The sequence below is a fragment of the Delphinus delphis genome, chromosome 2 (assembly GCF_949987515.2).
Source record: "Delphinus delphis chromosome 2, mDelDel1.2, whole genome shotgun sequence".
Classification (NCBI taxonomy): Eukaryota; Metazoa; Chordata; class Mammalia; order Artiodactyla; family Delphinidae; genus Delphinus; species Delphinus delphis.
In genome coordinates, this window is record NC_082684.1 from 137,615,372 (window position 1) to 137,632,385 (window position 17,014).

The window sequence follows — 17,014 nt, forward strand, 5'->3', positions numbered from 1 at the left end:
GCTGTGGTGAGAAATGAGGCTGGAAAGGTGGGCAGGGAACAGATCATGAAAGACCTTAAAAGTGGTGGGCTGGGGAGAGCCATTAGATTTTAACCAAGGAAGTGATATCAGATTTGGTTTGCAGAAAAATCGCTCTGGCTGGTGGTTGGAGAATGGATTTAGGATTATTTTGAGGATTAAAAGAACTGACAGTTAGAATAGCTCAGCACAGAGCAAGTAGCTGATTTGTTTCAGCTGCTATTATTATTATCGTTATTATTTGTTTCTCATGGCTCAGCAGAGGAGATAAGCCTGCAAAGGAGACAGAGCAGTAATGCCCAGGGACCCTGGAACGGTGAAGTGTCACAGAAGCGAAAAACGAAGGCTTGGTGAGCACTGTCAAATGCTGCCAAGCAATCGAGATTATACCTGAGAAATTCTATGGGATTTACTGAGTTGGAGATCATTGGTGAACTTGGCCGGAGCAGTTTCCATAGAGTTCAGCATAGGGGATGTGAACAAAGTCCGACTGCACAGATGTGAAATGTGCAGTTTCCTGGTGTTCTCAGGCAATATTTATTTAAAACCTAATCCCCTTTTTCTGAGTTTTCTGTCCCCTCCCAACCCCCCCAAAAAAAGAGGTTGTATAATACCTGCTGTGACTGTGGGGCAGGCACTGGGCTTACGATGGGGACATGAGGATGGATGAAGAACGGTCCTGTCCTCCAGGAACTTCCAAGCCAGTGGGCTCCATGGGACACGTACATTTTGATATGAGGGAAGGAAATTCCTGGAGCCTAGAGGGTTGGAATGGACGGGAGGGAAGACTAGGACAGGGCCACACTATGACTTTCATGAGCCCTGGGCGCTTTTGCCTTCATGGGCCCCTTCCTCTAAAAAAAAAAAAAATCTAAAATTATACTGTAGGGGGCTTCCCTGGTGGCACAGTGGTTAAGAATCCGCCGGCCAATGCAGGGGACACGGGTTCGAGCCCTGGTTCGGGAAGATCCCACGTGCCGCAGAGCAACTAAGCCCGTGCGCCACAACCACTGAAGCCCGTGTGCCTAGAGCCCGTGCTCTGCAACAAGAGAAGCCACCACAATGAGAATCCCGTGCACCGCAACGAAGAGTAGCCCCCGCTTGCCGCAACTAGAGAAAGCCTGTGCGCAGCAACGAAGACCCAAAAATAAGTAAATAAAATACATAAATTAAAATAAATAAATAAATTAAATTATACCGTAGGACTGTGTTGGTATAAAGATGAACGTATTACTCTTATGTACTAAAATGTTTTCTACCACTTAAAAGCTCATTTTCCCCTTCTAATTTTATTTTTTTAAATTTTATTTATTTTTGGCTGCGTTGGGTCTTTGTTGTGTGTGTGGGCTTTCTCTAGTTGCGGCAAGGGGGGCTGCTCTTTGTTGCCATGCGTGGGCTTCTCATTGCAGTGGCTTCTCTAGGCACGGGCTCTAGGCACACGGGCTTCAGTAGTTGTGGCTTGCGGGCTCTAGAGCGCAGGCTCAGTAGTTGTGGTGCATTGGGCTTAGTTGTTCCGCAGCATGTGGGATCTTCCCCGACCAGGGATTGAACCTGTGTCTCCTGCATTGACGGGTGGATTTTTAACCACTGCGCTACCAGGAAGTTCCCCCACTTCTAATTTTAAAGGGAATTAAATCCTTTTCGTAACGGGGACTCTAGGCCCTGTGCCTACCATGAGTCGTGGACTAGGGTCATGGGGGATAGTATGAGATCCATGGGTACCTGGGAATGGAGAGGCAGGAAGGAGACAAACCCTGAAGACTCAGTTCTGTTTAGCACTGACCCCACATCTAAGGCAGACCCCCTAGGCCAACCAGCTCAGGAAAGGGCAAAATTGGGTTCTGAGGGTTGAGAGCTCAGGGGGCTCATGCTGCAAACACTTTCATGGAGGAGGAAGCACCAGTCTCCTTGCTGACAAACCCGCTATGGGCCAAGAGCTTCCCCAGGCGGCTGATGGCAGACGAGACCAGATGGTGGTTCAGCTGGAGCCACCTCCCATCAGAGCCCCAGCTGCCTTGGTCTTGTCAAAGCAACCTCATCAGCCTTCTGTCACTGATGCCACTGTCAGGGGGAGTAGTTTTGGGAGGTGGCAAATGGACCTCTCACAGGCTAGGTCCCTGCTTCTGAGAAGAGCTAAGAATCCAATGAGCTGTCAGTTTCCACCACGAAAGGAAGGATTTTACTCTGTAGGCTTTGGATTAGTGTGTATGTGTATGTGAGAGAGATGTGGAGTAGGGATGTGGTTCACTATTGTTTCTTTTCATTTTGTTAAACACTGATTGTCTGCAGAACCAGTAGTGGGCGGGGGGAGGTTGTGATTTTAAAAGCCCAATTCAGATATTTTTCTTTAGAACATGGCCCTATGCATCTGAGCCCATTCCTGCTGCTAAGCCCAGGAGGTTTGTACTGGCTTGGAATCAGCCATACTCACCCTCCCCGTTGCCATGGTGATTCTTAGTAGGGAGTGGGGCAGGAGCTGGATTCAGCTCCCCAGAAAAAAACCAGGACCACACCCCTCCCTAAGCCCCTTCCACAGCCCTCCACTCTCCTCCTCTCCACCCTGCCCCACCTCGTGAGTTTTCCATCTCTTGGCCTTTGTTTGTTTTGGCTTTTGTCAGTCTCTTTCCTCTGGACGAGTTACTGTTTGTTTCCAAACTGTCTGGGGCTGTGCACCGTGCAGACAGTGTCCTGGGCCGCCTCTAGCCCTGATCTGGTTAGAATAAGACCCTCTCCTTTGTGTGAATCTCCAGCCTGACATTTGGAGCATCCAAAATAAATCGTGACATTCTGAAGCGAGATGGAAACCACCATTTCCACCCACTCCTGCTGGCACTCTTACCACCTGGATAGAGTTTTTAGAAAATTTCCAGTATTCACTGTAGTGCCCACATAGTGTAGCCCTGAGAAGGAGAAGCAGCATTTACTGAATACCTACTTTATACCAGCCACTGGGCTAGACTTTGCTTGTGTTAAAAATCTGGTGGTGAAGGTGATGTTTCCTGCACTAAAATTTAACTGCAAGCTGCTTGAGGTCAGGGCCTAGGTCATCTTTGTAAACCCAAGTATCTAAGACATGGTGGAAGTTCAAGAAAAGTTTGTTGACTGAATAAATGGAGGAAAGGATACAAGAAACTTCTTTGCCATAGTAGAGGGTAATGTCAGCAAAGGTGACTGAAGACAGACGAGAAAAAATTCACTGGCAAGCCAATGCGGATGGGTGAGGGTTTCAGAGAATTTTGTGGACATTTATTGCTTGATTTCAGGGAGTCCCATTTGCTCTCTGTCACCAAAAGTACCTTTTGGGAGTAGAGTGGGGTGGGCAGAACAGAGTCTTTTAAAAGTTTCGTTTGAAAGGCTCAGACTTAAAATGCAAATGGTCCTGAGAGATTAAACTGTTGATTTGATGCTTATTCATACAAACATGTGAAGGACTGATGAGGAAGCCTTTCTTTTTTATAAATTTATTTATTTATTTAGGCTGTGTTGGGTCTTCATTTCTGTGTGAGGGCTTTCTCTAGTTGCGGCGAGCGGGGGCCACTCTTCATCGCGGTGCGTGGGCCTCTCATTGTCACGGCCTCTCGTGTTGTGGAACACAAGCTCCAGACGCGCAGGCTCAGTAGCTGTGGCTCACGGGCCCAGTTGCTCCGCGGCATGTGGGATCTCCCCAGACCAGGGCTTGAACCCGTGTCCCCTACATTGGTAGGCAGATTCTCAACCACTGCGCCACCAGGGAAGCCCAGGAATCCTTTCTTAAGAACAGGTTTTAGTAAGACTTGTGGAGCTGGGGGTGGTGGAGGGGGTGGGGGAGAGGTGAGAGAGGAAGAAATCACTGGAAATTCAAGGGTGAGAGGAGCTTTGACCATGTGAGGAGGTAGGCGGAGAGGGCTGGGGCCACTGGAGTCAGAGTTTGCTTGATACCCGATACCCCTTTGGCTCAGTGAAATAAGCTTGCAGTGCTGACAGGCCCTTCCAGCCCTGGCAACACTGGTCACTTCAGTCAAACTGCCTGCTAGTGGAACAAGAAGGAGACAAGGCCAGTCTGAATTCCTGGGAAGTATGGATTGCAGACCAGTTGAAAGGTGTAGTTTTTTTTTTTTTTTACTGTTCTTAAGCAAGTCCAGGCTATCCCAAATGGGTCCATAACACATTGTCTATCAGAGGTGTCTAGGGATTTAAAACTAGCACATCAATAATATTTTTAGAGGGCTTGAAGGTGCTTGAAAAGCATTTGTCATCTTAGTTTTCGACCCACTGATTACCGTTGTTTGACATCCGTTGTTCTTGTCCCCTGTGGTCCGTATCACTCTACTGGTACCTACCGCAGCTTCTCTGTGGGGAACCAACCTCTTTTCACTCTCACTGGATCTTGGTAAAGCTGACTGCCCCTCTCACCCACACACTCTAGGGGTGGACCAGTGGCTGAGGCCCTAGCCAGTCAGCAAGTTGCACCGCCCTACTTCCGCCTCAGTGATTGGTTCAGACATGGGCACGTGACCCAGTCAGAGTCCACAGGAGGTTTGTTTTCGGGGGCTGCTGGAAAAGAGACTTGCCTTCCTCCTGATGCCGTCTTGCTGTCTTGTGAAGCTTCAGACTGACACCAACACCGTGGAAAGTAGAGCCAAGAGAGGAAGAGGAAGAGAGTCATGATGATGATGTTTGAGTACTGAATGCAGTCATGCCTAAAGCTAGGCCTTTCACTTAAGTGACCAATGAATCCGCTTTTTAACAGAATTTAAATTGGATCTTGGGAATAAAAGGAGGGGGGAGTCCATAACTTATACCCATTATCATCCCCAGTGCTCCATTGTTTTTGGTGTAAACTTTTATTGAATATAGAAAGATGTGGTTTTCAGATGTGTGAGTCAGGATTGATGAATTTTTTTTTTTTTTTTTTTTTTTTTTTTTTGCTGTACGCGGGCCTCTCACTGTTGTGGCCTCTCCCGTTGCGGAGCACAGGCTCCGGATGCGCAGGCTCAGTGGCCATGGCTCACGGGCCCAGCCGCTCCGCGGCACGTGGGATCTTCCCGGACTGGGGCACGAACCCATGTCCCCTGCATTGGCAGGCAGACTCTCAACCACTGCGCCACCAGGGAAGCCCAGGATTGATGAATTTTGACTGTCCTCATCCCTGGACTCTACCCACAAGGCATTCAAACCTGTGCAAAATGAGAATTGGGCAAATCACACACAAAAAACACCATGTTCTGGGTTATTCTGCAGCCTGAGCATCAAGGTGCTTCCTTGGGTCACTTGGACTCCTCCAGAAAGTCTTCTGGCCTAGGGAACCCCAGAGCACTCTGAGGTCTGCGAGCAGCAGTAGGTAGATGTGACCAGGGTCCGGGGTTATAAACTATACTGGAGGGTCCTGGCCCACAGGAAAACCAGAGCTTGGGTCTGTAGCAATAGAAGGAATGAGGGAGAAAGGCACTATCATTTATTAAGTGCCTCCTGAATGATGAGCATATTGAAAGAATTATTTAATCCTCACAATACCCTTTCAAGGCAGATACTATTACCTTTGTTTTATAGGAGAAGAAAGAGGCTTGGAGAGGTGACTATCCAAGGTGAGAAAGCCCGAAAGAGGCAGAGCCAGAGCTGACTAGCTGCAAGGCCGCAGCTAGAGGGGCTGCCTGAGCAAAAGGGATCTGGGCTGGTGGTGTAGGGAGGCTGGAGTGGGCAGCGCCAGCTCAAGGCATGCCAAATGAGCTCCCTCCCCAGGTGAAGACTGTTAGGTCTGCCGTGTCTCATAAGCAGGGGGCAGCTGGATGCTGGAGGTGGGACCTCGGGAAGTCTCCATCCCCGCCCCCCCCACCCCCCTCAATGGCCACACTATTAATGAGAGCTTCAGGCTCAGCTCCATTCACCCTTCCAGCTCTGTCACTGCAGACCCAGGAGGTGAGCTCTGAGGTGCACATGGCACTGAATGTGGGGCAGGGAGGGGTGGCCTCTTCCTTCCACCCCCCCTGCCTGCTCAGAGCTTGGGCCCTCAGCCTTCTCTGATTAAGTTGACTTCTTCTAAACCTTGCATCCAGGGGCTGCCAGCAGCCAAATCCCCCTGATTGAGATGTTCCCGACATCAGAGAATAAACAGCCTCCCTTGTCCAAACAGCTGTGCTGAGCAGCATTCCTGTCTCTCAGGCTGCTCGACTGGGTGGGGCTGCAGCCCTGTGTCTACCTCCAGCAGAGGCCTGGGGGACCTGGTGAGTGGCTGGAAGGGAGAGGGGAGGTGGCCTTCTGTCTTCAGACTGCACAGGACATTCCTGTGCCTGAGTCCCCATTTTGCCCCACTGCCAAGCATCTCAGCCCTCAGCCCCTCCTGGCACAAGCTCTGTGTTTGTAACAATGACTCTGACTTCAGAAGAGGTCAACACCAGGCCACTGTCCCTGGGTTTGGAGTGCCTTCACCCTTGTGCAGAGGCTGCCTGGTGAATTTGAAACTCATACATTGTTCTAGCTAGATCTGAAGGCATCACACCCACATGGCTTGTTTTACAGAGGTGGACATAGCGAGTCAGTGCAGAAGCAGGATGAGACCCCGGGCCTTTCTTGCTATCTACTACCTTGGGATGTTGTGGCTAGAATGACGTGAGGGGCTCTGAGTGAGAGGCACGGCCCATGTTATTGGAGAGGAGCAGAGGTGTTTTCACCCTATGCCTGTTTTGGAGATCAGGCTTGCGGCCGAGCCATTTCCTGAGAAAGCAAGGCCTCTGGAAAAGCACTGTTCACCAGCCCCTCCTAAATCATCCTGCTGGGAGTGGAGCTGGGACAGCAGGACCTGAGTGGGGCTCTGCCACTGTCCACAGTCCAGCATCCAGTGGAGGCTTGGTCAGGGTGTGGGAGGCAGCCAGGGCCAGAGGGCAGATTACTTGGGAAGGGGGAGCCCCCCAGCACACAGCATCTGCTTCTCTGCCCTAGGGCTCTGGCCTGAACTGTCGGGGAGGAGAGAGAACAGCATTCCTGTCTGCAGAAGGAATTCCTCTAGGATCCCCCTCTGGCCGCAGACAGGAGGAGGAGGGAGGCAGACAGGAGGAGGAGGGAGGCAGACAGGAGGAGGAGGGAGGCAGACAGTGTGGGAGCCCAGGGCAGCCTGAGGGTCTCTGTGGACAGGTGTCTTACTCAGTCTTCCTTGGGCCTATGGCTTTGTCTTCATCTAGCTGCATGTATCAGTGTGGATTCATGTGACTGTTCCATGTTTGTATGTGTAGGTGGCTACATTTCTGGTTGGAGTTAGATTCCTCAGTGGGAAAGTGTATACTTATATGTTTGTCTGCATGTGTATATATCCACCTCTCTGTGTAAGCTTGTGTGTGTGGGTATCATCATGGGAAAGTGTGGGCCTCTGTGTCTTTGCATAGGTGAGTAGGTTTACGCCTACCTACAGGTGGAAGTGCACATGTGAGCATTTAGGTTATTTTGGTACAAACATGGACTTGTCTTTGTAGATGTAAGTTTAGGCATATGTGTCTTTGAGAGCGTGGGCATATATTTGTCACTAATATGTTGGTGAGTCTCTGAAAGCATGTATGTCTGTGTACTTATATTTGTGCAGCAGCATTCATTCACTCAATCTTCAATTCATTCATAAAGTGATTTGCTCATTTACTAACAGACATCTTTAAAGTGCTTGTGCTGTGACTGGGCCCACACTGGCACAGGGAAGTTAGAGAGGTGTCTAGGGTGGCTCCTAACATTTGAAAGACCCAGAGCAAGAGCACAAATGAAGGCTTACGTTCATGTCTAAATATTTAAATAAGTCAAAACAACAAACGGCTAAATGAAAGACTCAGTCCTAATAACTGGAGAGCTGGGTTTGATTTTGAATTCCTAGCTCCTCTGAGTTTTGTGCTAGGAACCCAGCAACACAGAGCAAGTGGCCCCAGCCTCTCCTTCCCCATCCCAGCTCCATCCTGTACCTCGAGGGGCCTCGCATGCATGCGTGACTCCTCACACATTGCAAACTCCATGCATACACCCCACCCCCTGGCCACCCTTTGGGCCTAGGGGTGCCCACACCATTGGCAAAGTCTGACCATATGGCTCTGAGCAGGAGATAATAGGGTCCCATGTACCTGATTTGTAGTCTAGGAGTGGGGCATGGGCTCCCAGTTGGCCCATCCTCTTGACCCCATGGACTTCTCACTGTGTGGGATGGAAAGGGCCAGAATAGAGCCAGAGTGTGGCTATCTAAAGGGTAGACCTGGGGACTTCCCTGGCGATCCAGTGGTTAAGACTCCACACTCCCAATGCAAGGGGCACAGGTTCCATCCCTGGTCAGGGAACTACGATCCTGCATGCCAAGTGGTGTGGCCTAAAAACAAAATAAATAAAATTAAATAAAATTAAAATAAAATAAAATAAAAAAGGGTAGACCTGGAGTAAGGACCCTTCTTGCCTGTTTCCTCATGGAGCTGTGTCTCTGCATGTCTGCCTGTGTGGTTGTCTGTGTGTGGCTATATATGTGTTTCTCTTTGTCTTGTCTTCTAGAGGGCAGAGCCCACAGCTTTTCTCCCACCGTTCCCTCACCTGACTTAGTGAAGACTTAGGGCTGTGAGACAGGCTGGGGTGGTGGGAGGAACACTGACCTAAGTCTGAGCCACTGTCCTATGCTCAGCTCAGACTCTGTGATCTGGCCTCAGTTTCCTCATCTGTTAGAATGGAGAGGTTGGATGACCATGTCTTTAATTTACAGGCTTGCTTGCTTTACGGAAGGAGTAGGATTGATTTCCTGAGTTAATTACTTTCTAGAAGTTCAAATTGGGAATGCCTAATTGTAGATGGTCTATGTTCAGACAGAACCAGGTTTGAATACCAGCTTTGCCATATGAGTTGTGCCTCCTTTAGAGTTGCTTGATCTCCCTCAGGGTTGTTGTGAGGATTGAATAAGATAAATGTGTGTAAAGCGTTGAGCACCATGCCAGGCTCACAGTAGATGTTCAAAAAACGTTAGCTTCTGTCCTGATATAGGGTCTTTCCAGCTTTCTTACCTCACAAATTCTGCGTTAGTAGACACGTTGACTAACTGAGATAATTGGAACCACATGTTTAGGGATTTCTGGTGCTATGTTGGTTGAGGTGAGGGGAAGACAGTTGGGTGAGAAAGTCTGGCCCTTTCTTAAGTGCCTTCTAAGAAGCCGCTAACTCAGATCTGTGTGTGAGACGCTCCCTCCACCCCATTCTCTGATGTGGACCCTTGACATTTTCTTAGTCTTACGAAAAGCACTATGAAACACAGATTCAATGCCCTCTTCTGACCTGATTCTTCCCTGAGCCCATCCCTGGTGTCACAAGATGCTGAGCTAAGTAGGATCAGGACACAGGGAAGAGCTGGGTCAGGTAAGGCCTCAGGCTGCCTGACATGTCTGGGCCTGTCTGACCAGCCCCAGTAGTGGGCAGACCCCTCTAGGCGGAGGGCACCTGTCTTCCATGATTGATACTCCTGGGAGGGTATCACTGTGCTCCTGGCGCAAGTGGCCTTAGGATCCTGGAGCACTGGGGAGACCTCCAAAACCCCTGTCCCCTCAAGTCTTCTAGAATGGTGAGTTCCAGCAGGAATAACACGGAGAGGGTGGGGGGAGGGCAGGTGACAGCATCCGTCAGCCAGGGCAGGTGGGGGTGACCATCTTGGGAATCCCCTGCAGCCTGTGAAAACTGGCAGCTCTTGGGCTCTCCTGAAATATCCCTGACCTGAAGGGAATGAGGGAGGGGTTTAGGGCCTAGCCAGGGTTGCTGAGTTGAGAAATGCTCTGAGTATGAGCTCAGGTGGCTAAGGCCCTGAGGGAGGCCTTCACAGAGAGGGTCTGCCCTAGAGGTCATGCTGGCCATCCCTCTGACTCCCCACACAATGGGTGTTGGAGAATTGGTTTGACGATCTCCCAGCTCCAGGGATGACTGGGAGGTGGGAGCAACTTAACCTGCAAAAGTCCTTATGGGGGTTATTTTGATATCCCCCTATCATCACTGGGCTGCTCTATTTGGGGCCAGAATTGGGAATTTTCCTCTTTAAGAAAAAATTGAAAACAAGGGCGCAAGTGGGTTGAGTCCAAAGTAATGTGTTTAAGGAAATTTCTGCTTCATGCTGGCTAGGACAGGAAATGTCTGGTCAAAGAGCTGCTGACAGCCAGGGTCTCTGTAAGTAAACAGACCGCCTCCGATGGCCCCCCTGAGCTCATTTCCCTCAGCAGTGTGTGAGGAGGCTGATGTCATTGGAGCAGGGCCTCCTGGTCATGGAGTTTGTTGGTGAGCAGGATGGAGGCCCAGTTATTGCCGGCTGGCTAGCTGCTGCTTCCCAATTACTGCAAACAGCTGCTTCCCATACGAGCCGTTCTGACACCCTCCTACACATACTCATCTGTGACAGGACTCCAGCCATAACTATGACCCCACAGCTGGGGGTGTTCCTGGGGAAACTCGGGATTAACTGTGAAGTCCCCAGCTTTCATGCAAGGCCTCTTCTTCAACCAGAGCTGGGCCTCCTCTGGTCTATGGAGAGGAGTACCTAGGTTGGGTTCAGTTGCAAGGAGTGGCCTCTGGAATTACAGGCCCATGTCCTGCCCCCGTGGTGAGCTGGCAGTGGCAAAATGCACCACCACCTGTCTCCTGGGGCCAGACAGCCAGGTCCATTGGGGGAGTTTCCATGAGCGAGGGCCCAGGTCAGGGGAGGCTGGGAAGTGGGGTGGGGAAGAAGCCACAAAGCTCTGTCTGTGTTTCCTGCACAGGCTCTTCCTAAGCACAGCAGTTGCCAGGTAAGGCTTTTATGGGGTTTGGAAGCCCTGCAGCAGAGTTGCTGAGGACTAGCTGCCAGAGGTTGGGTCATGCTCTGTAGCTTTCCCCCTATTCACCCTGTACCACCCTCACTTTACCTCCTGGCTGGGCAGTGGGGAGCAGTGAGCCTCCAAGTAGACAGGTGGCCAGAAGCTTCTTGGGGGTGGGCCGCAGCTTTTCATTTCTTTGTGTCCCCCAGAATCCTGACTTTACAGGGGACTTATCAGTCACACAGACCCACCCCACAGAGCAACCAGTCCACTCAAAGCCTACCTGACCTACCTCAGGCTGACTGAAAACCTCAGACTGGGACTTCCCTGGTGGTCAAGTGGTTAAGAATCTGCCTTCCAATGCAGGGGACGCAGGTTTGATCCCTGGTTGGAGAACTAAGATCCCACACGCAGCGGGGCAACTAAGCCCACGCGCTGCAACTACTGAGCCCGTGCACTCTGGAGCCCGCGCACCACAACTAGAGAGACGCCCGTGCGCTGCAACTAAAACCTGACACAGCCAAAAATAAATAAATAAACAAACCCCAAAACAAGCAATAAAACCCTCAGATTGACCAGCAAGCTCACAGAAGACTCACTGCCTGCCTGATGTGCAGCTTGACTGACGAATAAGTCTACTTATTCAACAAGTAATAATTGAACACCTCGTTTGTGCCCAGTTATGCTGGGTGCAGGGGATATAGTGAACAAGACAGAAAAGGTTCCTGCTCTTAGGGAGCTGACAGTGAGTAAACAAAACAATGACAGAGTGTGGTATATATATTATGAAGGAAGTAAACAGGATTCTGTGGGGGAGAGTATCCATCAGGCCCTACCCTGCATATAGTGGTCAGGGAAGACCTCCCTGACACATAATCTGAGAACTGGGGGATGAGAATGAGAAAAAAACACAAAAAGAGCCTGTGGAAGAGCTTTCCAGATAGAATGAAAAGCAGTGCCGAGGCCTTGAGATGAGGAAGAGCTTGGTGTTATCTTGGAATAGCCAGAAGACCAATTTGACTGGAACATGGTGAGCAAACAGAGGGCGGCATGTAGATGAGGTTGAAGAGGAGGCCAGAGCAGACCAGACAGGGCCTTGTAAGCCTCCGTAAGGATTTAGGTAGGTGTGAGGGGAAGGCCCTGAGGACTTTAAGCAAAAGCATGACACATACTCAAGAAGAAATAGATAACCTGGATAACACTCTTGTCTACTATAGAGATTGAATTTATAGTTTCAAATCTTCCCACAAAGAAAACTTCAGACCCAGATGCCTTTACTGGTGAATTCTCCCAAACATTAAAGGAAGAAAAATTACCAATTTTATATAAAATCCTCCAGGAAATTGCAAAGGAAGGAATACTTCCCAACTCATTCTGTGAGACTAGCATTACTCTGATACCAAAACGAGACAAAGACATGCCAAGAAAGCAAACTACAGACCAATATGTGTCATAAACATAAATGCAAAAATTTAATCAAAATTCTAGCAAAGTAAACACAATACATAAAAGGATAGTTCATCATGACCAAGTGGGGTTTACTCAGAAATGCCAGCTTGGAGAAATGTTTGAAAATCAATTAATGTAATTCACAATATTAACAAACTGAAAAAGAAAAAAAAATCACCTCAGTAGATGCAGGAAAATGATTTAACAAAATCCAACATTCATTTTTGGTAAAAACCCTCAGCAAAGTAGGAGAAGAAGGGAAGTCCTCCAATCTGGCATCTATGAAAAAACGAAGGCTAACACATAATAGTTAATGGTTAAAGACTGAATACTTTGCCTCTACAATTAGTAATGAGGCAAGAATGTCTGTTCTTACTACTTCTGTTCAACATTGTACCAGAGGTCCTAGCCAGTGCAATATAGCAAGAAAAATTAATAAAAGGAGAAGAGGGACTTCCCTGGTGGTGCAGTGGTTAGGAATCCGCCTGCCAGTACAGGGGACACAGGTTCGATCCCTGGTGTGGGAAGATCCCACATGCCGCGGAGCAACTAAGCCCGTGCACCACAACTACTGAGCCTGCTCTCTAGAGCCCGCGAGCCGCAACTACTGAGCCTGCGTGCCACAGCTACTGAAGCCCATGTGCCTAGAGCCTGTGCTCCTCAACATGAGAAGCCACTGCAATGAGAAGCCCACGCACCACAACGAAGAGTAGCCCCCGCTCGCCGCAACTAGAGAAAGCCCACGCGCAGCAACGACGACACAATGCAGCCAAAAATAAATAAATAAAATAAATAAATCAAAAAAAAACAGGAGAAGAATAACTGGGTCATATGGGAGGTATATGTTTAACTTTTTGAGAAATTGCCAAAATGTTTTCCAAAGTGTTTACACTATTTTACATTCCCACCAGCAGTGTAGGAGAATTATAGTGTTATAGCATGTGCCACATGCTTTCTAACACTTGGTAAGGTCAGTCTTTTAATTTTAGCTTTCCTAAAAGTGGATGTGTAGTGGTATCTCATTGAATTTTAATTTACATTTCCCTGATAGCCAAGGAGCATCTTTTCATGTTCTTATTTGCTATTTGTATATCTTTGGAGAAGTGTCTGTTTAAAGTTTTTTGCTCATTAAAAAAAAATTTTTTTTCTGTCTTCCTATTGAGCTGCATATATTTTAAAATATATTCTAAATACAAATTCTTTCTTCATGTATTCCAGGCCTATTCTTTCTCCATGTATTCTAGGTCTGTAAAGAGGTTTTTAAAAAATACGTTCTAGATACAAGCCCTCTGTTGGATATATGTTTTACAAATATTTTCTCCAAATGGTGGCCATCTTTTTATTTTCCTTGTGGTTTCTTTTAGAGAGCAAAAGTTTTAAATTTTAATGAAGTCTAGTTTATTGCCTTTTTCTTTTATTGTTAGCACTTTTTGTGTCATATCTGAGAACTCTGCCCAACTCAAGGTTATAAAGATTACTGATGATTTCACAGGTGTATACATATGTCAAAACTTATCTAATTGTATACTTCAAGTGTACGGTTAATTGTATGTCAACTATACTGCAATAAAGTTCAAAAAACTGCAACCTGATCTAATTTTTTAAACTCATTCTGGCTGCTGTGAGGAGAAGGGACTTGGGCGAGGTGGGGTAAGAGTAGAAACTGGCAGTGGTTAGGAAGCTGTTACAGTCATCCTGGTAAGAGATGCTGGTGACCGTGGAAATGAAGAGGAGTAGACATATTTGAGAAACATTTTGAGACCCAAATAACATGACTTACTAACACATAAGATATGAGAGAAGGGGAGAAATCTAGGATGGCTACCACATTTCCAGCCTAAGTATTGAGTGGATGGAGATGCCTGGCCAGGGAGATTTGGGGGTGGAGATGGGAGTGGAACCAAAGTCCTCTTTTCGTCTACCTGTGAAGATGGCTAGGCTTCATGAAAAGGGTCTGGGTGGAGATAAAATTTGGAGGGTATTAGCAAATAAATGGTTTTGGGTTTTTTTGGGTTTTTTTTTGCGGTACGTGGGCCTCTCACTGTTGTGGCCTCTCCCGTTGCGGAGCATAGGCTCAGGACGCGCAGGCTCAGCGGCCATGGCTCACGGGCCCAGCCGCTCTGCGGCACGTGGGATCTTCCTGGACCGGGGCACGAACCCGTGTCCCCTGCATCGGCAGGCGGACTCTCAACCACTGCGCCACCAGGGAAGCCCTATGTTTTGGTTTTTTGGCCATGAGGCATGTGGGATCTTAGCTCCCCGACCAGGGATCGAACCCACACCCCCTGCATTGGACGTCTTAACCGCTGGACCGCCAGGCAAGTCCAATAAATGGTCTTTTAAAGCCACGTGAATGGATGAGATCACATAGGAAGAGAGAATAAACAAAGAAGAAGGCTGAAAACTGAGACTTTGGGCATTCCAAAACTTGGAGATTCCCTGAAGGAGCCAGTAAAACTCATCAGGAAGGAACAGCTACAGCAGGACCCAGCCATATTAATTTCCTATCGCTGCTGTGACAAATTACCACAAACCGGTGGCTTAAAACAACCAGAAGATTGTTATCTCAGTTCTGGAGGCCAGAAGTTCAAAATCAGATCACTGGGCTGAAATCAAGGCATCGGCAGGGCCGTACTCCTTCTGGAGGCTCCAGGGGACGATGCATTTTGTGACTCTTTCGGCTTCTGGCAGCTGTTGGCATTCCCTGACCTGAGGCCTCATCACTCCAATCTCTGTCTCTGTGGTCACTTACTTTCTCCTCTCTTGTCCACTTCAAATCTCCCTCTGCCTCACTCTTCTAAGGACATTTGTCATAGGATTTAGCATCCACCCAGAAAATCAAGGATGATCTCCCCAGGGGACTTCCCTGGTGGCACAGTGGTTAAGACTCCATGCTCCCAATGCAGAGGACCCGGGTTCGATCCCTGGTCAGGGAACTAGATCCCACGTGTATGCTGCAACTAAGGAGCCTGCCTGCCGCAACTAAGACCCAGCACAACCACAAATTGAAAAAAAAAGGAAGATCTCCTCATCTTGAGATCTTTAACTTAATTATATTCATAAGGATCTTTTTTTTTTCCCCCCAAATAAGTGACATTCTTAGGTTCTGGGGATTAGCAGGTGGACGTATCTTTTGGGAGCCATTATTCAGAACCACTGTACCAACAGGTTGACGGACTAAAGGAGTGACTAATTGAGTAATGCAAGATGGCAGAACTTCCTGTGCCTGGAAGAGGGACCAAGGAAGTCAAGTATAGGGCGCAGAAGCCTAAGCTAGAGATTTAGGACTGAGCCTGCTGTTAGCTTGATCATGTGTGTGGGAGTGTGTCATGGAGAGGGGAAGTACCGCACACCCGGGTTTTCCTGGTGGCACAGTGGTTAAGAATCCGCCTGCCAATGCAGGGGACATGGGTTTGAGCCCTGGTCCGTAAAGATCCCACATGCTGTGGAGCAACTAAGCCCGTGCACCACAACTACTGAGCCTGCGCTCTAGAGACTGCGAGCTACAACTACTGAGCCTGAGTGCCACAACTACGGAAGCCTGCATGCCTAGAGCCCATGCTCCACAACAAGAGAAGCCACCCAATGAGAAGCCCACGCACTGCAATGAAGAGTAGCCCCTGCTCGCTGCAACTAGAGAAAAGCCCATGTGCAGCAACAAAGACCCAACGCAACCAAAAAAAAAAAAATTAAAATGAATAAATTAATTAAAAAAAAAAAAAGAATTTCCCAACCCTTCCAGACCGGACTCAGCATCTGGCAGGGGCCATCCACGCGGGAGCCAACGTGACTGTTAGATTACAAATCTGTTCATATCATGCTCCAGTGAGTGACCCTTCAACAGTTTCCTGCAGCTTTAGGCCAAAGACAAATATTCTTACCTGCCTACAAAGTCCAGGGGTCTGGCCCCAGCCCACCTCTGCAGCCTTGTCTCACACCTTCCTCCCCTGCTATCTGCCTCCAGACACGCTGGCTGCCTCTTGGTCACCTTGCCTCCTGTTGAAGGGCCATGGCCTATGGTTTCCTCTGCCTGGAAGGCTCTTCTCCAAATCACTTCATGAAGTTCGCATCCACTAATGTTTCAGATCTCAACCCAGATGTCTCCTCTTCAGGGAATTCATCCTTGGGTCCCTGGTCCAGGTCTTACTAATGTGTAATACAATTTCTCATGGCTCCTTGTACTCGTCTTCCATAGCACTGTCAAAGTTTACAGTTATGTACATATTTGTAATATTATTTTATTAGTGTTTAGATCATAAGGGAGGGTTTGTATAACTCACCACTCTATCACAAGTGCCTTGTCTACTGCTTGGCACACAGAAGGAGTGTGTGGTGATTTTAAAACATGTCTGCAAATTTTTTGACACCCTTCCCAGCAAGGGATAGAGTCTAATTGACCTCCCTTTAAATATGGGCTGGTCTAATGACTTGCATCTAGTTAACAGAATGTGGCAGAAGCAATGCAGTATGACATCTTAGGCTAGGCTATAAAAGGTAATATGGTTTCCTCCTGGCCTGATTTCTTTTTGAATGCTCCGTTTCAGAACAAGCTGCCATGCTGTGAGTATGCCTAGGCCACATAGAGAGGGCACATGTAGGTGTTTCAGTTAAAAGCCCCACTGAGAACTTAGCCAACAGCCAGTATCAACTGGCAGACATGTGCTGAGGGAGGCTTTGAGGTGATTCCAGCCTCAGCTGCCATCTGACTGCAACCACATGAGAGACCCTGCAACCCTAGCTGAGCCCAGTTACTCCTAGAACGGTGGGAGATGAAAAAGTAAATGATTGTTGTTATT

The 17,014-nt window shown here is 48.3% G+C and overlaps 1 protein-coding gene across 1 annotated transcript in view; it reads left to right on the forward strand.

The window, feature by feature from the left end:
- The window catches only part of PARP16 (poly(ADP-ribose) polymerase family member 16), a 29,267-nt gene extending 23,478 nt beyond the window's left edge, over positions 1-5,789 (forward strand). The window contains exon 5 of the mRNA XM_060005765.1: positions 4,424-5,789. Coding sequence (XP_059861748.1) covers positions 4,424-4,613 — 190 coding nt within the window. The 3' untranslated portion in view covers positions 4,614-5,789. The remainder of the gene's footprint in view (positions 1-4,423) is intronic.
- The last annotated feature ends 11,225 nt before the right edge of the window (positions 5,790-17,014 follow it).